Source organism: Gnatocerus cornutus, chromosome 1 (assembly GCF_029298725.1).
Source record: "Gnatocerus cornutus isolate USDA-ARS CGAHR chromosome 1, icGnaCorn1.1, whole genome shotgun sequence".
Taxonomy (NCBI): Eukaryota; Metazoa; Arthropoda; class Insecta; order Coleoptera; family Tenebrionidae; genus Gnatocerus; species Gnatocerus cornutus.
In genome coordinates this window covers 27,050,651-27,075,091 of record NC_142233.1, presented here as the reverse complement: position 1 = coordinate 27,075,091, position 24,441 = coordinate 27,050,651, and the positions used below count along the sequence as shown (strand labels likewise).

General features: G+C 33.2%; 1 protein-coding gene across 2 annotated transcripts in view; it reads left to right on the top strand.

Moving 5' to 3' along the window:
* Positions 1–24,441, top strand: part of LOC148181146 (neural cell adhesion molecule 2-like) — a 203,929-nt gene that overhangs the window by 138,246 nt on the left and 41,242 nt on the right. For both annotated transcript variants that reach the window (XM_088041736.1, XM_088041745.1), the window contains one exon: positions 17,107–17,217. In XM_088041736.1, coding sequence (XP_087897862.1) covers positions 17,107–17,217 — 111 coding nt within the window. The remainder of the gene's footprint in view (positions 1–17,106; positions 17,218–24,441) is intronic.

The following is a 24,441-nucleotide window of genomic DNA, read 5'->3' as shown; positions in this document are numbered from 1 at the left end:
TAACAAGTTTTTTTTTATTATAGGAAGCAAAGCAAAAATATAAAATTTTTAGAAGCAAAATTTCCGTCTAAAATTAAAATAAAAAGATGTTATGTACTTGCTATGTTAAACATTTTATTAAAAACAAAAAAATGTTCAAATTTTAATACTGTTTTATTAAGCATTCCTCAGGAATATATTACCCAAAGACAAAATAATATTGTTATGATGTGATTTCACAATTTAATTTTGTCAGAAAAGCCTCCATAAAATTGAAATAGGCATTTACATACGAACAACTGTAAGAATTTTCCATAGACAAGGGCGGCATTTGCTGGAGAACCTAATAGTTATTTACAGCACAAGCGCCGAAAAAACCTTATTGCAAACCTAGCGGTAATGCGGCTTGACTGTGGTAGTCGGAGAGCAAGCTTTCGCTGAGCTTCTCGAGAGATACAGTTGATCTTTTGAATTAGGAAAAATCTTGTGCGAAACACGAAGCAAAAGTGTATTTTATCACACGTGTTGTCTTATCTCGTCTTTAACTCAATAGACATTAATCACGTTTAGTGATAAAATAAATTATTTCTACGTCTTGTTGAAAAAATATCTAATTTATTTTAAAATTAGTTTCAGCTTCATAAAGTTTTCACGTCGCAAATTTTTAAATAAACAAATAGCTCGCTTCTAAAACTTTGGAATTAAAGGGTTTTTTGATGTTTTCCATTATTAAAATCTTTTTAAACCGCAGAGTCGCACAATTCCATTAGCAGCATTACCGATTTGATTATTCAGGAATCTAAAATTAGAATGTTTTATATTACTCCTAGTTGTTTCACATATATTGAACAGTAGTCAAAGAAAACCTCAAAAGTGAACCTAGAATTTCGGTTCAGTAACATTCTTCCAAAACTAGTCCGCAAAATTTCTTCTACTCCACAGAAAACCATAAAATTCCCCTTCGCTTCAAACACAAAACTTTCATTCGGTTCTTGGCCTTCCACCGAAACAATCAAGGACGGTTAATTGGGCGAAGGAATGTGTAAGGTAAGGGTTGTTTGATGAAGAGACGGGTCCACTGCTTGACCGTTATCAGAGCACCCTTACGCTTCATGTCTCAAAGGAAACATTTAATCGTCTTAGAACGAAGAGCTCGAAGCGGACAAATTCCTCTGTACCAAGTCAGGTACAATAATTAAGTCAGACAAGTGTCCGTTTGTCGTAATTTGAAACTAATCGAGGAAAATGCTTTTGATGGAACAAAATAAACTTACTGATTATTCCATTCCATTTGATCCATCAAAAAGCGATTGCGTTTTGAGGACATTATAACGCTGAGCGGAGGCAAACTGCTGCGAAATTGGAAGGTATTTTAGCTAACGTGAAGACATTAGTTGGGTTCCGTCTCTTGGAAAAGGAAAATCGCACCTTTTTCTTTACCTTCAGTTTACTTTAACTGTTGTTAAAATTTTCTACGGTTTTGCAAGAGCATTTCTGCTGACCGTCCTCAGGGATATTAAGAAATGTCAGCATACACAAACGCGGGATTACAGAAAGACGTGAGTTTCTATTCTTATTTTCATCTTACTAAAAAGAAATGTTTGATCTTTGAAAGGATATGTTATTATTTCAACCGTAAGTGCTCTGATTTCTGGTTTTTGACTGCGAACAAATATTTGAGTGGTGAAGGAATTTACTAACCGGTAAAGCAGCTTAGGGAATTCAGTTCATTGTTACAATATTCACCAGAGAGTGAATAGAATTAATTGACTATTCTGTACTTGTTGTTTTACATACCTATTCAAATTTAGTTAAAATTCGCAACTCTAAATTAATGTAAGATTGATTAGGAAACTTTTTAGAAAAAATGAAAAACGAGCTGCGGACGAACGAGCTTTTACCATGACCTTTTCGCGAGAATGCTGTACATAATTTCTTATACTGCCTGTTTATCATAATAGTGTTTTTATATCAATAATTAGCAAATTTCAGGCTTTGCCGCTCTAAAACCTTGAAAAAATATTACTCTTCCCCTTAGTCAAATTCTGATTGTTATTTCGGATGACAGCAGTATAAAAAGCTAATTTTATACTATACAGACAAAATTAGTTTAACATTGATCACTCAATTTGTTGCCCGAAGCTACTTTTGCTTCACTCTCAACAACACAATTAGGAAACATTCGACGTTAAAGATGATAAGATTTTAGTCGGAAGCCTCTGGAACAAAAGCTCCGATATCTAGTTACATAAAAGTTATTACCATAATACGCAGTTTGGTTATAGAGCAGAGTAAAGTGTAGAATTTTATAACATTATCGTGAAAGCTTTCTAATTAGAAAATAAAAGGTTCGAGCGTTTGAGTTTTTTTCCTTCACAAACTGTCGAATCGATGGGTCCTCAATTTGCATCACTGTAAAAAATGTATGTAATTTTATGCAAAAATCCCTCGTGTGCATGTATAAAAACATTTTCAATTTGCGAAAATATCTAAATCTTCCGAAAGTCTTTTCAAAACTTTAACAATTTATTTTCCGCGCAAATCCCCAGTCGAGATGTACCGCCATGTATAGGTATTTTTTTGTAAAATTTAAAGACGGATTATAAAAGGTACAGATGTGCCTTGAGGATCGAACTGCGATGTAAGAAGTGTATTAAAACTCTAATCCTTTTAGAATTAGAACTGCTGCGTAGTGATAAGGACGGTCACGCGGGAACTGCAGAGATTTAGAGCTTCATACTCTTAAGATGGAGCAATTAGTAGCGTAGAAAAAGGAGATATAAAATCAGGAAGAAATTAATATTCAGCTTCCAAGGCGACATTTTCCGTAAAAAAGAGATTACAGATACTTGTAACCTAGTTTCCTCTACTTTAATAAATATGTTAATCGAATCTGTCGAAGAATTTCAATGAGTAAACTAATTAAACGTAATTTTCAAGACGTAAAAGCACTACTCTTTTTTTTCAACTACAACTTAATTTAACAAAGCATCAGACGAACCGAGCAGAAAATATAAATTACTACTTCGCAGCTGATGATTATCCAGTGATAACTGTTATTAGCAAGTTAATTAGATCTCTGACAAAGAAGCTATCCCAGGCATTCATTCGAAATCTCCATAAATTTTTCAAACTGCGAAATTTTCAAAATCTGCTCTTAATTAAAAGCACCTCTTGTAACTTATTCATGTCATTTCATTATGAATTCGTGTCTTCGTTCTCTATTGTACATTCTGCAACTTAGATTAAATATTTCTTTTTAACAAGCTTCCAGAAACGTGCCTCGAATTTCATTTATATAAAATTGAAAACGCTGAGGTAAGAATACCTTTTACACTTGGTATTTTTTGTCTAATTATGCGCCGACAGACTGAAATGTGGAGCGGTTGCTGCTACCTAAATTAATTTCTAATTACCCAACATCCTGTTTATTTTACTTAAATTTAAATTAAAACACAATATGCCTCTAACTATTATTTCGAAATTAATGTACAAACTAAACAGAGATATAAAAGCAACGTGTTATTTAATTTACACGTGCCGAATTGAAGATCAAAGAGTTGAATTGAACTTTGTTGAATAGACCTGACACTCTTTCAACGTTCGCGTTTATAAAAACCATAAAGTATGAAACAAATTTGATAAAACTTTTAGTAAATAAATACTCGTGGATTTTAATTATCAAAATCCTTTTTTTGGGCGCAAATTAGGAAAACTATGAAACTTAAGCAATTTTTGTTTTAATTTTCCATGTGTATTGCTGTCGGCACCCTCCCTTGCTCTATGGGTCATGAGTTCTGGGACACCTGTATATCCGCAATGAATAAGAAAAAGCTATTTTATATTGCTGTCACCCAAAATGACAATTAAAGCGGCAAAGTGTGAACTCCAATAATTATGAAATACGTCAATAGAAGTATAGTCAGAATTTTATAACTTTGGTTTAACTCCGCCTACCTTTTGGGCCAATTGAATTTTAGCTGAAAGTCTGATTTACTCTGCAACATTTTGATAGTTCGTTGATAATTGCGAGAAGCCGGGGTAGAAATATCCAAACATTAGAAGACGAAACACCATTAAAATCGACGATGGTTTCACGATTGATTGAATTCCCGCAAAACTGCAAATCTTCTTGACACGTGTGACACTTTAGTTGTCAGATTTTTTATTATGTTGGGTAAAGGAGGCTAGCCATTCCTTGATTCGACAAATTCAAATCGTCATTTATTCATGTGGGCGGGGTTAAACCAAAGTTACAACATTCCGACTATAGTAATTTTAGTTTGAGATTATGGTTCTTGTGCTAATGTATTTCGTGTTTTTATCAAAATCGATGCAATTGTAGTAAATTGTATTTCTAACAATAAAATGGTTTATCTGCAGCGATTCAATTCTTTTTTTTTTCGTCTTTGACACAGTTTTAACATTTAGAACTTGTGGCAACATTAATACCAACATGCATTTGATTACATTATAAAAACATCTTTTTCATAAGAACAAGAATTATAGGAAAAGTAGTATAAAAAATCATGTAAGTACAGGACTTTGCAAAAAGCTTATGAATTAAAAAGAAAACTTACTCACATGCTGCTCCATTTGCTATGAGGACTTTTTGGAGCTTGTACTGTAAATAAGTGTATACAGGGTGTCCCAGAACTCACGCCTAGCCGAAAAAGGGCGGATGCCGACAGCAATCAGGACGCCAAAAATGCAATTTGTTTTGTCCTGATGTGCATTAAAATTGAGAAATTGCTTAACGAAACTGACCAATCCCAGACGCTCAAGCACAAATAATATTAACGTTGCTAGGTTTCATAATTAAATCCTAAAAAGAAAAATTGATTTGGTCCACTACATTTTTATAACTGACATCTAAAGTCAATTTGACAGATAAAAACCACACAATGACGGTTCATTCAAGAACCCTTTTATTACAACAAGAAACAGAACAAGACACATGATGTAATAGTTAAATCAAATGTTTGAACAAACCACCATTATTTTGGACACACAGATGAGCTCTTCTAACCAAACTTTGACATGGTACGGGTGCCGGTGATCTGTCGCGAGAATTTTTTGTACAGAAGATTTTCCGATTTCTAACTGGCGTGCCACAGTTCAGATATTTTGCGTGGAGTGTTCATTAACCGCTTCCAAAACGGCTTCTTCATTTTCAACAGTTCTGGCCTGACTTGGTGCTCCACCAACTTCGCGCCGATCTGTTAATAACTGATCAGTGTGTCCAGCTCGAGAAACAACACTAAGAATCGTTTTGTTGTCCGGATAATAATCACGACCTGGAAAACGTCCTCGGTACGTTCTTGCTGCTAATACTAATTTCGATAGCACTCTTCAAAAATAAGACGCATTTCGAGGCATTCTGCCGCCGAGTACTCCTGAATCGTTCTAGGATATTTGTTACCACCAAACACCAACTAGGAAACCAGCAAGCAATGGAAACCAAAAGAAACGCCGTTTCACACTCCACTTCGATTTTCACTGTGTCAGTTGTCCTTCAGGTGTGTCTCTTGTCATTCAACGCTCGTCAACCAGTAGTCTTCAACCCTGTAGTCAATTTCTAAAGTACGCTAAGCTGTTTCTGCACACTAAGTTCAATATGAGTTAGATTAATTGAAGCCTGTCATTCTAACGTCAGTGAAATTTATAGTGGACCAGATTGTTCATACAAAATTCAAAGGAGAAAATTTAAACTGGTTTCTTAGCAACACGCCAGTGTATCCTCCAGACCATCTCCACGCCGTCTTGTGATTGGTCAACTTTGTCATGTCTTTTCTCAGTTTCTGTTGGAGCTGGAACTTTTTTTTCAGCAATTTACACATTCACACCTTTTCCCGATATCCCCGGTTTTTGGCTAGGCATGAGTTCTGGGACACCCTGTATATTTAAATTTCGACGTATAGTAACAATTTCGACCGACAGAATTCGTATCAAAATTTACAACATTGAAATGCTCCCAGAACCGCAATACTATTCTAAAGGTCTGCTTGCAGTAACCATTATCGTTTTTAATTTATATTCGTTTGACTAGGATGATCATCTTCCTAACAAGAATTCCCTGTGCGGCGACTTTGCAGACACAGAAACTTTCCTCATATGAACGGACACTCACATCTAGTTACTTCGTAATTAAGTAGTTAGATTAAACATGGAATTGACTTCAGAACCTGAAATCTAAAAGTTAATCCTACAGGACCCAACTCTTCAATCTACATTCCAACTTTTAACAACCGGGTTATCATTCATCCATTAAGATAATATTATCCTCTTGCCCAGTGATAATTTTTACGACTACAATTAAAATGATAATGAGAGCTCTAAAACTGATAAATAATATCCATTTCAAATAGAAAAATGCATGTGGTGCCTTCATTCACTTGACGCATGAGTGAAGAGCGCGTTGGACTCAAACCGCACTTGGCGGTTCGTTAGCCAATTAAATTGCTTTCAATCATACCGAAGCTGTCAACTGACGTTTTATTCGCCATTACATCCCTTGCTAATTACGCAGCTAGATGCGGAAATACATGGCTAGGGGTCATTGAAATGACGTCATGTCGAAGAAGATTAAATGAGATCAAATCAAAGCGCCAAAAGCGAAAAAACTTTAACGTTTTTAGGTGATGACTCGTGCGAATATGATCGTTGATCACCATCACAGCTTTTTTTTCAGTGAAGATACAAGAAAAAAAAAGACATAAGTTACCTACATTTCCGGCATAATAGGAATACTATTGCCTCCATTGCATAGATAGCTTACACTATTAGCCGAAGAATTGCTGGAATATGTGCAGTAAATTGCCAGGCGGAAGAGGAATCGAATGGCGAACGATATCTCCAGCGATCGACTACAGATTTCATTGAGGATCTATTATTAAACTTTTTAGGAGTTGATTTAAACTAAACAATATCATGTACTATATTAAAAATAACTTTTCTAATTAAAATCCCAAATACACACTGCCCGTCGATAGTGAGAGCAAATTTACAATTTTCTTAAGAGAAACTTTATCAAGTTGATCTTATAACGAGTTTGTTGTCAAGTGCGCCTTATTAGAGACTTTTTTCTTGGATGAGATTTGAATTGGATAAAACAGCTTCCATCAAAAGTATTCGAAGGAGAGGATAAATTGATACTTGATAATGTAGAGCTGACTCGTCACCGGATCAAATTGATTTGCTTTTTGTAGGTTTACGAAGCTATGGTTTTGTTAACATTTTGTAATTTTAGACCATGAAAGCTGTTTAGATAGGACAGTGCGTATATTTAGTATAATTTTAACCGATCATAAGCTGGTTTCGAAGATTACGATTACAACAATGTTTACACAATTTTATTATACCTACTAAGGCGAAATACCTATCATAATAAAATTTGAAACTTGCAGAAATTTAATGTGCTTTATGGTTTTCTGACAAATGACTATTTGATTACTATGTAAAAATAACGGAAGTATTTAAGTTAAGGCTTCCTGTTTGTGAACTACATAAATATACATACATTCAATTAGAATTAGCATTTGAATATAAAATCGTAAATAAGTGATACAATAAGGTGATATACTCGTAAATGTTATTTCCCTCCCTTTGACTTTTAGTCATATTGTTACATCTATCAGCAGAACAGCAGTGGAGTTGCAGGTTATAAAATTGTAAGCACAATATCATTTATAGAAGCAACAATAAAAGGTATTGTAGACATCTTTAATAAATCCTCTCCATTTTCCTATCAAATTACATTTTTTATTTCTGGAAATTTTTATTGAATCTGTACGAGAAACAACAATCTTCCTTTTGATAGGAATATTACACTTTCCGCCTCGGTAGGTAGGTATATGTACATATGTACCTAGATATACATAATTTACTACATATTTCAAACCTTTTTTTTTTAGTCTGAATAACGAAAGAAGACGGCTATATGTCGGCGGCTATAATACCTATTGTTTTAAATTTCAAGGTGGAAGTAATAATACTATTAAAAATACTAAATAATATAACTTGTGTAAATAATCTTGGTTTTGGTAAAGGTTGCTTTTCTTCTAAATGTTCTTGAACGGTTAGTGGAAATTGAATTTTTGAATTTGGAAAAAATCTTGTATTAAACACAATTGTTTTTATGACATTATTTTCGACTCCATGGACAATAATCATGTCTACGAATAAAATGAATAATTTCTATCTCTTGTTGCATAAATAGTTAATGCTGTTTACATCAAAATTACTTTTAACTTCATATTTTTTTTACTTCTGAGAAATTTTTAAATAAACAAATTCTTCTAGAACCTCTAAAACTTTGGAATCGATTAATCTTGGCATCCCTTAAACTGTTTTTCTAATTTGTTAATGTTACTTTTACATAAATTATAGTTGTTTTGAAATCTCTTAAATTTGATTTTTTGTACAGGTAATCTTCGATTTTTTGTTCTGAGATCTTATTTTTTAGACTCATTGAATAAATTATGCCCTACAGTATCTTCTCGAAGTTGTTTTAAAATGTTTATCTACTTCAATTTTTTCGAAACATTCAATTTTTTTTTGTATTTTTATAGGCAACATTTAATTAATTCTTAAGCGTCTTTTAAAACTTTGGGGTCACATTTTCATTTGCAATACATTTTTCTGCCTGACGGTTTTTCATAGTATTGAAAAAATTATGCTTCTTATTATGTATTAAAAGAGCTTAAATTATAAAGAAATTAGAACCTGTAATGAAAATAGTATCAATGCCCTCTCCACCTCCCTTACGCCTTATTGGTCCAGCACAGCGCGCACGGTCACCCGCAACCCTTTATAAGATCAACTGCCACCTGCTCGAGAAGACTTTTTCCTCTTGATCTTTCAATAAGTCTTTTCTCTAAGAGCGGTGCACCGGCAGCGGTCCCAATTTCAGTCTAAGCAAGAAAGACTCCTATGGAGACAGAGCACCAGCAGCTATCAGTACTGACTCCAAAGACAATTTTATTGTAATCGTTACGAACATATCTTAAATAAAGACGTTAAACCCAACGTGTGAGTTTACAAACCCTAATTACTAATTTTCAAAAATTAGATTTAGGTCAACAATGTTTATTGAACACATACCGCACTCAAGTTTTTTTCATCAAAATGCGTTATTCTAAATTTATAGTTAAAATTTATGGCTACCATTTATCACCATAAAATGTTAAAAATAAAATGTTAGTTTTCCACAGTCCATTAATTTAAACCAATAATTACCGTAGGTCTAAATTAAAATTTTTAGTAACGTCAGCCACAATTATTGGAAACAAAACACTTTTGTGTATAGATATCTATCAATAACGATAAATATTGGTTTAAACCACCGATATCTATATCAAGTTTAGATTCAGTTTGTCGATAGTTCCCACCCTTTCCGATTCCTTAATTTAGCATGTCCATGGCCCTTCTGGGTAATTCTACCCCATAATTTCTTCTTTGCTCTTCGCGCTTAAATTGGATTGGTATTTCGCGGAATTTCCGGGATCGTTCCGTTGCGGTACATCCCCCACTTCGTTTACCATGGTCGTGGTCGGTCTGCGGTGGCGGCATCAGCGCCTGCAGTGTTTCCGAACAAATCATTGTGTTATTCGGCAACGGCTGACAAATACATCTGCAGTCATAGTAGACGCCAATTGTCCAATTGTTTTCGAGCTTAGTCCATGTATTGGAGCCGCTTCGTTAACCCGTTGGATTTGTCGGCCATCAATGTGTGCATTGTTGCCATTCTTGTCGTTTGATAAGAGCACCGCACACTCGCCTAACTTATTGCCGACAGGGGATACTATTAGAACCGACAACGATGCGTAATTCCACGAATAAATTATTCGCAAACGACAAGAAAATGTTTACACGTAATTGTGTACTCACTCACTGACATAACTAATGGGGTGGAGCGATAACGGGAGAGAGGAACGGAACGAGAGACGCACTTCTGACATATTTGGGTGAAGTGAGTGTGAAGTGTGAGGAGTATATGTTATAGTCTGGGCTGCGATTTCCGGGAAGCGGCTTTGATAACACAAAAACGACTAATTCTGCAACGTCCAATATCTAAGAGACCACCAAAAGTTTTAAGAGGCTCCAGGAGATAGTAACTCGTGTCTTACATGCTGGAGATGCATATCCTCGAAACTACTGAAGAGGAACCAGGCGTTAGCACTCGAAGACTTGAAACAAGAAGCGATGTATCGCAGTTTACAGTTTGAAGGATCATGTTGAGAAAATACAAGTTTTAAAATCGGAAAACTGCCCTCGCCCGCAAATTTATTGGAATAGAGCAAATAAATGCTTCGTTTTTTACACTACTAGCTTGAGAAGATGTCAATATGTCGTCTGTTTCCGAACTGTGAAATTAAATTTCTCTTTTACAAGCAGATTTTGGTTTGCCTATGTTAAGCCAAATATTTTGTGATTAGGACAAAAATAAATCAATATTTCTAAAATGTACGTGATTCATTTCACTCACTATTCTAAGAATTTTTAATCAAATAATGAAATTTATACCGTCAATACTTGGAACTTTAAAAATTTCATATCCGTGTCAATAATTAACTATTACGTGCATGTTACAATTTTTCATGTACAAGTTAAATTTATTTAGGTATAATTTATGCAGACCACAGACATCGGGATAAAGTTTGGCAAAGTTATTTCGGTATAAAACAAAAATCACCGTTCGTAAGTTCTTAAATGTTTACGTTGGCGCCGAAAAGTAAATGAGGCAACGGTAAATTCCGCTGCCCAAAATTCATAAATAACGTTAATTAAATCATATCAAAGGGTAGATCCTAACGTCGTATCCTCGCCCTTATTTTCCGTCGTAGTCTCGGGGTTAGTAAATATTTGTTTCCTTACCTTGGTTACAAACTCGGCGAACGCCGGTTCCACAAAACTTAATATTCATTCCTATAACATAAGAATATTAAACTTCAAGAGCCATCAACTTGCATTCTACTATGGAACTTTCCATCCGATAGCAAACTCGACGACCATTCACAAACTCTCAACAAGTTTTGTTTATGTTTATGAGGTTTAGACGGAATTTTTCAGTCGCAAGTAGTCGCGCTTGTATGAATTTTTAAAAGCTCTAAATCAATGACGAAGTAAGATTAATAACAACGCAGTGTTTTTGTCTACATATCCGGAAATAGAAAAATGAATGATTTAGCGAGCTTAATTATTAACAAAATCAATACGTGCAACTGATTCAAATAAATGAAAATATGAGAGTAAATAATGCAAGCAGAATTATTAATGGATGTGGAGTAAGAGCCTGCAAATCTAATAAAGCCGTACAGCGAAACGCTCTATAGACTTTTCGTGCCAGATTGCTAATTGTGAAACGAGAATATAGGAATGTGTAACTCACTTTAGGATGCAAAATTTTATCGTACGAGCTAACTATTAAACAACAAATGTGACAATTAAAACAGTTCTAAGTGATACTATAAAGTCTAGACACCGCCGCCGCCGGTTTACGCTTTTGTAAGACACAGAACTGGAAATTAATTAAATTTTCTAATTACACAATGGTTTGGTTTTTTCAAAACCATAATTGGATATTATTTTTCTTCTGGTCTTGTTATTTTGGCGCCGATAACAAGCTACCTCCACGTCCGCATATCGAAATTGGTTGATACAAAACACATCCAGTTGTAATGAGTTGAGGTACGAGTACAATGGCATTTCAACGTTGGGGCCTAAATGGATTCACAGCTGAGAGACTAATTATCATTGTGCCTAGTCTATATTGTATTAACTGACCAGGGGTACACTGTAAAACCGAGTAATTGAATTTTAGACTTGAAATTCATTTAGCTCTTGCATTCATAATCAAATCGCGAGCTTAGTATATTAGTCATAATTTGAATGCACTCTATTTCAATTCGTTGTTTTTGTTGGAAATGTAGTGATAACGCAGTTTGAAACGTGCAGAAGTAAAATTATATTTACATGCAGTTCTTTGACACAAGAGCAATTAAACCTAGAAAATTAAACAAAGTCTAAGCTGAAAGGATTCTAAAGTGGCATTTATGCGAGCTTTCCAGATCTTAAAAACCTATTCGTTCGTTTACGAGATATTATTTTTAATACTGAAAATCTCGAGTTTTCCATTTTTGCTTTTAAGACCTATAAAATTGTTTACGTTTTTTTGTGAAATGAAGTGCACTCTAATAAAATCAGAAAAAAGCGCTGATTTTCATTTTAACAAAAACTGCCAAAGCGCTATAAAGCAAACATTTAATATAATAAAGACATGTCTACAGCGAACTTCTCGTGACAGATAAGCTTATTTACGTCACGCAAAATTTGCTAGTTTTCTTTGTCTGATGATTTTTAAAACGCAAAAAGCACACGAGTAAATAAATATAAATGTCGTGTAGCACCGACGTGATAAAAGTGGTAAAAACATACATTTCGTGACAAACGTAGATAATATTGTGAACACATTATCTGTTTAAAAAGTGACAAATGTCTTGTGAAATTCACCACGAATCGCAAAGTGCCTCAAACATCAAATTTTCTTTCTATTGATTTACCCTCACATGTAGCTCTTCGAATTAAAATTTTAGAGAACTTTAACAACTTTCAAACTTGATACTTTTGGAGATTTCCAAGGGTGGCTAATTGCATGTTTGAAGATTTCAGCGCTTGTAATTGGAGCGGCCTAGGGCTAACGTTTCAGGAAAAAATCGGTTCAAGATAAGTAACGGACTTTGTTTCAAAGAGAAAGTTAGAGGGATGAATAAAAAATGCGTATTTGTATTTAACTACAGCTTTACATTGTCAAGCGCTGTTTCCAAATTACATCCATTTCCTTTTCGTAATGAGCGACAAGTTAGAGTTATAAATTATTCTCTTAGGCGTTGTGCCATATATCAATAATATCCTGATAACAGTGATTTACATGTCATGTTGAGTTAACATAAGACGTAGCGACACAGTATTTCCTGTGTTTGTTTAAACTTGCATCGAAATGGAAATAAAATATGTAGAGCTTTCCAACAGTTTATACTAAATATACATACCAAACGTCTATTAGCTGCTTCACCAGAATTAGTGCTCTTGATTCAGTTTAAATATTTATTGGATTTAAATAGTATACGCAATTTTAGATTATGTAGGGTCATTTAGTAAAACATTATTTTACATAAAATGTAAACTAATATGTATGCTGCTGATTGTGTCAAATCAAATGACATTGATATTCGATGCTCACTCGTGAATTAATAATTTATCAACCACAAACGCAACGTGAAATATTCGTGTTCTGATAACTCTTTAAAACCAAAAGTTTCAAATTACATAAAAATATCTTTATAATGTCACGTTGTTTATCCACTTAAACACAATAAATAATACATGAAGCGTTCGAAACATAAAACTATTTATAAGATAATGATGAAGTGAAATAAAAAAGTGGAACATAAAAATACTTTACGATACTTTGGAGATTTTTAAATCGACACTAGCAACACTAGTTGTAAAGTGCAGTAAACCGTAAACACTTGACTTGATATTATTTGGAAAAGCCACAACTTTATTGTTTGTAATTGTACATAGTAAAATGGGTAAAGTCTAAATTTATTTTTAACGGTTGAGCAATAATTGGTGTCTTTCCACGGTCAATTTACAAGAATATTTCGACGATCTCAATTCAGTTCGTGTTCAGCGTGAAATAAAATCAGAAAATGCACCGCTCGTGATCCGGTTCTTATACTTGCACCTGAAATAATGCATGTAGCGTCCCCTCAACATTGTTTAAGTTTCTCTGCTACCGTTCTCTCCCAACTTTACGTGCTCGTCCATTTATCGCATTTTTTACTTGCTCTAATTCCACATCAAAGCAGTAAATGCCCGCGTAAGCACTCCACTGCAACGTGTTGCGACCAACCCCACAACTATTTTGAATATTTCAACGCTTTCAGGAAACCTATTGTCTAAAGCTTTTCCTGTTGTTGAATTATAAAAGACCAGAGGTCATCGTAAAGTTTCCGCTATACTTAGACACAATGTCACATCTCTCTTCCTCCATTACAATCCCATTATCCTTCGCTATTAAACCTTATATTCTCTTGTTTATAGCAGCACATACGCATTACTCCCAATCCAAAACCATACGGTTATTCCACGAAAACTTTGTAAATGTTTGCTCCGGTAACGAAATTTTTGGGCAACCCTTTGCTCCGGAGAGATTTCCGGATGTAATTAGGCACATATTTTATCTCGAATTAATAATAAAACGACTACGTGGATTTTTTAACAATATAAAGTTAAATCCAGAAGTGTAATATAACGAAACGGCTTCATTATTTGGGGGATTCGGACGTAAATCACATATGTTATGCATGGGGTAAGTTGAAATGTTTAATTCGTGGCCACATGGAGGGTTAGTCGTATAAATAATTAATTGCTTTATCCCTCAAACAGCCACGTGCAACCACTGTCCAAATGAAAAATGGCTTCTAAAACATTGAAATAGACGCATCAATCACGAAATTTTCAAAAAATTTAACACAACCGCTACAAAATCAATTTTTAATCGTCAATTATTTTCTGCAACTAAAAGCTCAAAAATGTTCAAGTGTATTTAATACGATTTTCCATTTATTTAGTGATTAAAAAGCAACTACGTACGTTGAAACTCATTAAAATCGAATGAATAATTAACAAAAACAATCGCTCGATTTTATTTTTTTAAAATATACATGTTTTTAATTTTGGTAGTAATCAGACCAACGTTATGACGTTATTTGAACGTTGTTGGAATTTCAATATATTTGCATTACGGATGAAGAGGCTATTGGAAGGTTTAATTAACATGTAGGCTATATGGGCACTAGTCAACTTGGAAACAGGCTATATAAAATTGGTATTTTAAATGGTCTAATACTGGAGGAATTATTTCTAATTGTAATTAATTTATAAAGAACTCGACCAACAACTTTTTAACGGTTGCTGGCTAATTTTTATCTTTGATTTTCAATTCTGTCTAAACTAAAATTTTGTGGACATTCAAATAAAAATTGCTAAAAATTTTTTAAAAATTAATGAAACGTAAAAATCTCTTTATATTGTTTGTTACGTAACTTCCAAATGATAAGAGAAAATAACGTTTTTCACACCACTAAAAAAGCTAAAATCTTAACCTTTATTATGACGTATTACATTAAAAAATTAAAGTACTAATTCAGAAGTTTTATGCAAGAAAGTATTACAAGTTCTTTTAAAACCGTTCGTTTTTAGAAGTTTTTATTAGTTATTCTCAAATAAATATCTTGCCAAAAATTAACTCTCTCGGCGACATCTGTAGTTCGGGAAGCTAATTTAGTTACCATTTTAATGATCTATTATAAAGTGTCACGATTTTTAAGTTATGACTCAAAAGCAAAATGAACACGTGTAGAAAAAAAAACTTTTTTAAATATCTCCTGAGTCCTGACCTGATGAAGCAAAACGGACTTTGGATAACCTACTTGTAAATAAAAATAAAAAACCAAATAGAAATCATAAAGAATGGCAAACGAAGAGAAACCTTTTAACCTATTAACCCGGCGCATCCACCAAATCTTCAAATTTTTGCATTGTGGTTTTAACTTTGTAAAATATAAAATAAAGATCTATAAATAGTTTTTGAAATAAAAATCTTATATTTTATTAAAACGTTAAGCCCAAAATTCAGTATGTCAGCAACAGAGGCGTGTATTTCGTTTTGTTGTGGGTGTGGAAGTTTACACAATTGGAAACTTCATCCAACTTTATTATTCGCAAGAAATATATTTTTCACCACTCTAAATCGCTTATGCAGAAACTAATCCTGCTCCCGTCTTTCTCCATAACCCACACTATTAATTCGTGTTGTGCCCCAATTACTTCAAAATAAATGATTTTATAGTAGTATTGATTTTGACACCAGCAATTCTGATTTCAATATTTCTACCGCAGTTACAATTAATACTCAACAAATACAAACAGATCATAGTTAATATGCTTAACTGACAGAGTGCGGTTAAACAAGCATTGTTATCGCATTAAAACCGTCTCATTTATCGTGGCCGCAGTGTTTAATGTCTGGCCACTATTTGACTTTTATGAGGTATTAGCGATTATTGTTCTACCTAGAAACAAAACGGTCCAAAGAGAGCTCAAAATGACTTCTCTTAAACATCTACACTTGCGGAAAGATGGTCGAAAAGCTCATATTTTATTTTCGGTATCATTACTGCTTTACGAGGTTATAAATTTTTTCGATGAGGTCTGAAGTGTTTTGTTGCTGTCTCACGATATAGGAGGAAATAAAAAATGTATTGTGATATAGGTGATATAAGATGAAAATAAAAGATCAGGTTTCCATATCAGTTAAAAGGGGAAAACGAGGGCGAAAAATATTTATTTAAAATATAATACTTTGTAGTGGGTTATTATTGGTTGTGCCACAACAATAAAAAGTCAATTTTATTTAGTTGACAAGCTACAGTTGCAAGCAGGAAATAAACTAAAATCGAAATTGCATTATAGATTGCAGCCGAAGGGAAATTAATGAGTTCCGTTATAAAGTGCTGCGCACGCCAACTTTGCTATTTCCTTCGTAGTTATTGTCGACAAAATGCCTTTAATTCTGTTTATTCGTCAAGTTATTCGCTCGCATAACAAGATTAAAATTCAATTAAACGAAGGAAAGTAATTCAAACCTAAAATGTTAGGTATTCACCACTAGATACGCTGTTTTTCCGAACAATTATCCGGAGCCGAAAAGATATAGATGTCAAGCTCATTAATAGTTTTGACGAAAATTACCCTCCGACATCGCGTCTTGACATGCAAATGTAATAATCAAGGTAGTTTTCACTCGATATGGGTACCTAGGCGATCACGCATTCGGTAAAAATGGTTTACCCTCATTATGTCAGAGAACACGCCATTCGGTCATAACTCTCAATTATTCTCCTAAAATGGCTAGAGAAAATCGATTTCTCTATGTATAGTATAAGCCTGAATAAATTATGTTCAAGATGTGCATTGTCATTTTTTTGAGATGAAATGACATAAGATACTGTAATTTTCCTCACAATAGGAGTTAATTAATTTTATATTATTCTGTTTCAGTGCCTCCACAGAAGATTGTCATCACCAACGAGTCAGGAACACAGTTGGAGTCGGTTGTGGGTCCCTTTCCCGAGGGAGCTTCTTTTACTTTGCGTTGTGACGTTTTTGGAGGTAAGAATGTTTTAAATTAATTAATTTCTTAATAAGCGTTAATAAATTTTTACACATTTATTACTCAACTTTTTACATACTTCATAAATAAATGTACGCAATACCTAGAGACGCAAACTTTAGCCACAAGACCTTAGTTTTGCAACAGAAGTATCTTTTGGTAATTCAAATCAAATGTAAACATTTTTGCGCCAAAAAATTACAGTCGATGGATTATTCAAAAAACTTGATAATCTAAAATCTTAAGAAACAGAAAAATTAATTTAAAACTGAAAATCGAAAATTTCACAGTTAAGCAAAACCAGAGTAAACAAATTTAAAACTGTTTATTTATGTTGAAAATCTAAGAAACTGAAAAACTTGAACCAAACCAGAAAACCGGAAATCGGAAAAAGCAATAAGTTAATAACTCTGGAACCACAAACAAAACAATTTTAAAACCTGAAAATTTTGAAAAATTTGGAAAGTCAATACCCGAAAATGAATGAAATGTATAAAATTTGGAAAACTATATCAAGACCTATCAGAATTTGATTAAAATAAGATCTATCAAACGCCTCAAAAACCAATAAAATTGGTTGGATTTTACTGCTACAGGAGAGAGAAATTTGGATCGGCCCAAATTTGTCGCGCTTACACTCACAATGCTCAAACTGCTGGAAAATGTAAAACGATCCGTGCATTGTTTATTTCTAATTTGAAGAGCTTCCTAACTAAACCATACGCAGGTTGCACTTTAATTATATCAATTTATATAACGCTTGAAAATATGTCAGGCGAGAGAAAAAAATGACAAAATCAAATGTGAGGGAAAAAATTAAATCGACAAAATTTCTAATGACATCAAAGTGATCCGTATAAATTATCGTGATTTTTGTAGAGCCTTTAATTTAATCTACTTAAATGTTTTAAATATTTTTTTATTTATTTAAATAGTACTCAAATCAAAAAATGTAGTAACTTTTCAAAAGCTTTCCATCAGATTGAGTCAAACAAAACGTATACAAACCGATTTAAAATTGCCGCTATAGTAATACATAATGCAATTTCTAATACAATATTTATCGGAAACTAGACCACACTTTTAATTATCCACCCCCCATGATTCCGTGTTTAAAGCACCTGTCCGTTGAAACAACATTTTTGTCCAATTATTTGTTAAATTTATAGCAAAATTGCTCCATTAATTTTAACTAAAAACGTGTTAGTTAAATGGTATTGGCAAATCTAATCCGAGTGTAAACAACCTAAATTAATAATTTAAATTAACGTATCTTTCAATTTACTAATTGTTTACTTCATCTGTGAATTCCATGCAACCAAAGTCAATAAATTTTTCACAGTCACAGTCACATTTCTATTGTTCTAAATTCCCGTTGGTTAATGTTCAAATTACATTCTTCACAGAAACTTGCTCAAATATTCGTGAAAACCTTACATATAGCTGTTCATAAATCGTACTCCCGTCTCAGTACAGTATTTACCGCCGCTCTAAAATAACGCAGTGGAAATTCCATTCCATAGACCAACGTTACATAATTAATAATTAAGAAGTTATAAAGTTAAAATCGATGTGCAATAACGTCAGAGAGGTGTAAATCTACCGTGCGATAGTAGCTCGTGGATTGTCATAATCATAAATCTTTGAGCCTGAATTGCTCTTGGACGACTTTACACCTTCTGTATTAAAGCTCGATATTAAATCAGAGCCATCAATGCTCTTTTATATCTTCACATTCTTCTATTTATGACTGCCACATTGCTTTTTTCGTAATAATTGTATAATTTTATTGGGTCGTTATTTTTCAGGAATAGAACTTGATTTAAATGTTGACGGTTTGAGTAAAATGATGCAAGTTATGCTCTACTTCTTTATGGTGTTATAATTTGAATAATAATCGCGGTATGAAAATTAGGCTGTAGCTGATAAAATTTTGTTTATGAGTTTGCAAATATTTTATTGACATTTTGTAGTGCACATTCTAACGATATCGGTTTAGATTTATACCTGATTTATTAATATGTCATATGTTTATGCAAATTCCAGATATACTCGACGTAACTTGGTTGTAATTTTGAATATTTTCCCGGCGCCTCCACCACTTATACCTTCTAGAATGGCATTGGTTTATTTTATTTTTTAAAACTTCTTTTCGTAAGAATTTATCACTTGTGAAAAAAATCTTCAGATGTTGTCAGTGTAATAATTTAAATATTTTTAAACTCCCCCGCTGCCATACATCATTCCTGAACAAACGTTGATTTTTCTTTCCTTTTAGAAAATGAAAAGTGTACGCTCCATATGGATATCACATCAATGTGCTTACATAACTGAATAAAACATACTTCGAACGTTTACAGAAAAGTTCTACTCTTCGTGCTCCACTGTTCTCCATCATCTTTCCTTCAAGAATTTCTTTTCAATAATGTGCCATATTCCGGGTCGTAGATTAAAACCCTATTTTATTGCCTGTAAACGAAAAAGCACCCCTTTAAAGCAAATACACTTAAGGAATTCTAAATCAAAAGCATTTAAAGCAAAATTAAATTCTTTGAAGATTTTTCAGTTTATTATTAAACAATTTGTTTTGGACGTTTTCGCTGGATTTGAAAAGTATCGCGGTCTTGTTGCCGGCTCTTTTCACTGCCAAATAGAAAAGTTTAAAACTCGACTGTGGAGTTGGCAGCATTGACGGATGGCCCCAAGGAGACACTCGTCGGAGCTACTCTAGATTTTGGCACTGCAAACTATCAACAGAGCGATTGTTAGAAAATTGTGACTATTCGTTTTCTTTAAATGGCTTGCTTGGAGGGTTTAGAAGTGGAAGTATAGGAAGTGTCAAGTGCAATATCACTCTCAGGGTCAAAGGAGAGAATTTAAAGTCGATGATGATCTAAGGACCAGTTGACCGAGATTGATTCCGCAACAAAAACTCTTTCAATGTATTGTTTCAGAAAGCCTGTTTATGATTGCAACACTGCGTTATACACAGTTGGTTTACTACAGTTATTACGACATTTTAGAACATGAAAAGCTTTATCGTTGTGCATTTCTACCTTTGATATTTCGGATGTCGTATTCTTTCTTTGTACTGAAACAAAATATCGAATGTAAATCATATTTAATTTAAATGTTGTTTGAAACGGTTTTACTTCTTTTCTAAGTTAACGTTTATGTTAACCCACCATCAATGCGCCACAAACTTGATCCAAACAATTCGATTTACCAAGTCAATATTTATAAATAAACAAAAAAGTGATGGAGGTTTGTTTTCAGAGTCACGAGGTTTTCGTCAGCTCGGAACGAAACAAACAGGAATTTTAATTCTCCATGTTTTTCTAAACCCAAACCAACATGACTTTTTTGCTTTAATCTGAAAATAAAAAATGAGTGAAGGTGGGTTTAAACATACACAAGCTAACATGCAAATTGTATCGCTCGAAAGATACATTTTACATGGTTTGCATATCACAGAGGCGATTTTATTACAATAAAATTTGCATGATTTAGAAAACAGCAATATTAAATCATCCTGCTGTTGTTAAATAGTATTGAGCAAAAGCAAAGTAACCTAAATACGGATAAAGATGAATAAACATAACACGAAGGAGCAAATTTATTCATAACCACGCATCTGAACGTTTTCTTTTGAGAGACAATCTGCAACAAAAATGGAATTTGCTCATAAATACGAATTTGTAAGCGTGCCTTTGTATCAGAAACATATATCTTTGATTTGTTCTGCCTTCTGTGTGACAGAATCCTTGGTCTTGCTCTCGTTTCGCCGATTCCTCACGTACCAATTGCGAGATAAAAAGAACATACACAACTTACAAAAGAATTTAAATTGCACAATTTTCTCTGCCATTTATATCGCAGCTGCTAAAAGTCCTTAAGAAAGAACATTATCCTGAATATGTGAGGGTAATTTTTCATTTCGTAATTTTATAGGTGCCCGCGTTTCCCGTGGATAAACTTAAATTATTCCTCTCGCTTTTAGGTAAAATTAGTATTTCACTACATAAACGCCATTATAGTGCATAAAGGAATTAGCTTCTTGTAATAAATTCCTCTGATAAGTTTACAAAATTTACCGCTGCATTAGCTATTTAAATTTTCTACGACGTAATAAGATCAGAAACGAAGGGCGGATTAACGAAGTGTGCAACCTTCCAAACTGTATTCTAGTTCTCCGTTGCAGGCAATCGATATTTGAAGGAATTATAACGACTCTAGTCTATTTAACTAAGTGTGAAATTGATACGAACTTTCTTCAAGAAAACCGATTTATTTTCAGCGTAACTAGCAAAATCTGTCCATAAAATGTCGAAAACCGTATTTTAGTAAAACTAGAAAGGAGGTGGGTCGAATAAATGGCGCCCGGAGCAGACTAGCATCAGTCTAATCCGTGTAGACGAGCAAGAATAATCTGTCATCTGGCTAGAATCGAGAGCGAGAACTTATTTTCAACGACACTCTAAATTTAATATGGAGCTGAAAAGATTTCCAAACTAAAATTTCACTCGAGTCGTAAAGGGACTCAAGAAAAAAGTTTTAATCCAACGAAGAATTATTATGTAAAATACAATATAAAGAAAATTTGGAACTCCACAGATCCGTGCGTGCTTGAGCTCTCTTCAAACGCTGCGGATTTAATTTTTATTTAAATTTGCACTTTTTTCCAACCAATCGTTTATGCCGCTCCATTTGTCCCTCAAACTCAACCATCGTTGGAAATTAACAGTCTTCGAATGATTTAACTGTATGGTTATAAATTACTGTTGAAAACAGTTTCTCCGATAACGTTAGGGTCTTAATATATCAAACCCTAAAGATTACGCGTCCGCCTCGAACCACCCCGCTGCATTTAACACAAAAGACATTTACGTTTTATTATCGTTGAATGTGACAGCGCTTGATTTTTGTACAGGTAAAATCGACAAGATGTTTGAGCCAAACTTGCTCTTTTGAAGTCGAATAAATAAATTTAAAACAAATGTAGATGTATTACAGACATCAAACAAATGCTATGCACGCTCGCTTACTACTCGTAACTCACTTTTTCTACATACCTTTGCGAAAAAATTTGTGGAATGTACGGTTAGCTGAATAAAAAAAGAGTACATTAAAAATGTACGTCTCACGATGGGAAAGAAACAAAATGTTGTCCAGGTTCTGAATTTCGCTCGTAAAAGCGGAGTGGGCAGGCAACATAACACTTTGCGGTTATATTATTAAATTATCATCAAACTGCTGCACTTTGTTTAAGTTGGAAGTTAATGCATAATTAATATAAAAAAAGGTTAAATATAGAACAATCAAATAAAAATTCATATACAGTTACCTTGGAATTTCCAGCTTGTTACTTTGGCAGCTGTCAATTTTGAGGTTATTAGACAGAAACGGTCTTTAAATAGATGGTAATTTTACAAGGAGTATTAAACTTTACGGTTTTCTGATAAAATTATTATAGATATTATTAGATATTATTAGATAAGTTTGCACTGAAAATGACAAAAACAAGTTTATTGCGGATGCTTTTTAAATTCGATGCAATATGACAAATGTGACATTATTTGACATTCCGCAGGAATTCCAAGAGTTTAAAAAATCAGCATTGTGTAACTCTCGCCTATTACATAACCATATTTTAAAATTGACGCTTATTATAAATTCTCTGCAAAAATATGAGGGTAAAGATAAGTACCTATCACTAATTGTTTGTTTATTTTTTAAATTAGATTTCTAACTTTTTTAAAGCGCTACGATTTTTTATTTTTTTTATTGTTTATTTGCTTTGGAGCTGATTGAGCTTTTTTATCTTGTGAAAATCTGTTAAATGGTTTACACAATAATTTAAGTTAATTTCGTAACAAAGGTTCAGTTAAAATAAAGTTGAGTTAATCCCGCCTGTTACTTGGGTTCATTTAATTTGAGATTCTGTTCATTTTTGCAGTTTTTTAAAATTTGCATATCTTTGATTCCTAACATTATGCAATCGCAGATTCTTTATTTTCTAATTTTTCTTTGTATTTGTTTTATATTCTTTCTATTTGTTATAAGTTTTAAAGATTTATATTTTTGTCTTCTTTTAGATTTTTTTATTATGAACCCTTTAAATTCTTTGAGTTGTTCGATTTTTTTTATTGCTTTTAACTTCAGTTCTATATTTACAAAATTTTTCATAATTTCTCCATGTTTTCTCAGATTACGATCAATACGATTAGTACAATTTTAGACTAATGATTTTGATTAATATTAAGTTAATCCCACATCTAATTGGATTATATCTGACGTTTGATTGATAGGAAAACAGTCACGTGTTACTATGTAACAACGTTAAATATTTAATCTGGATTAAAGAAATTAATTCAGCTTTTGTAAACTTGGCCTAAATTGAGAACTATAAACAGATGAACATGAGTAGGAAGATCAAATTACCAATCTATTTACTTCATGTAAAGTATACAAAAATCTAAAACTTGAGGAAATAAAAAATTGGAAAAATTAAACTTTACGAAAATTTTAGGGCATAGCATATAGCAATAAAGTGAAATTAAGTACATACATATAAAACATTTCAAAACTAAACAATTCATTAATATACAGGTGTTCGCAAAATCGCTTACCACCGTAATATCGTATCATCGGAAAACGCCACAGATCTCTGGAAAAATGTTACAAAAAATCCATGTCTTCAATTTTTCAAAATATGACGGATTGAAGAGTTAATGTTTAATGCCAAAATTAACCATTTCTGTGCAATAATTTCACGTTCAAATAAATTTGTTACTTAAAACACATTTTGCGCAAAAGCATGGTGCAAAAAAAAATGGAAAAATCTTGTCAAAATGGCTGGAAACTGTTAACAAGATTTTTGAATCAACAATCTGAATCAGTGTGGCATCGTTCACATGAAACTATAGTTACATTACTCGTTCATGAACCGACCTTACTAATGCCAACAATACAACAGCAACGTTCCTATGGCTTTGAATACAGAAAATTAAATTATTGGAGCTACAGTTCAGCAAAATATACTAAACTTATCTTCTAAATTAAAGTCTTTTTCAGGGCTTTTTTGTCATCATTGGACATCGTTATTGTTGGCTTAGTTTTAGTCCGGCTGCAAGATTCTCATATTGGAGTGTGTTGTGCTGACAACCTTCAATTTAACTTTATGAACAAGACTTTTCGTCTTGAAATTGAACGCACTTGTCTCC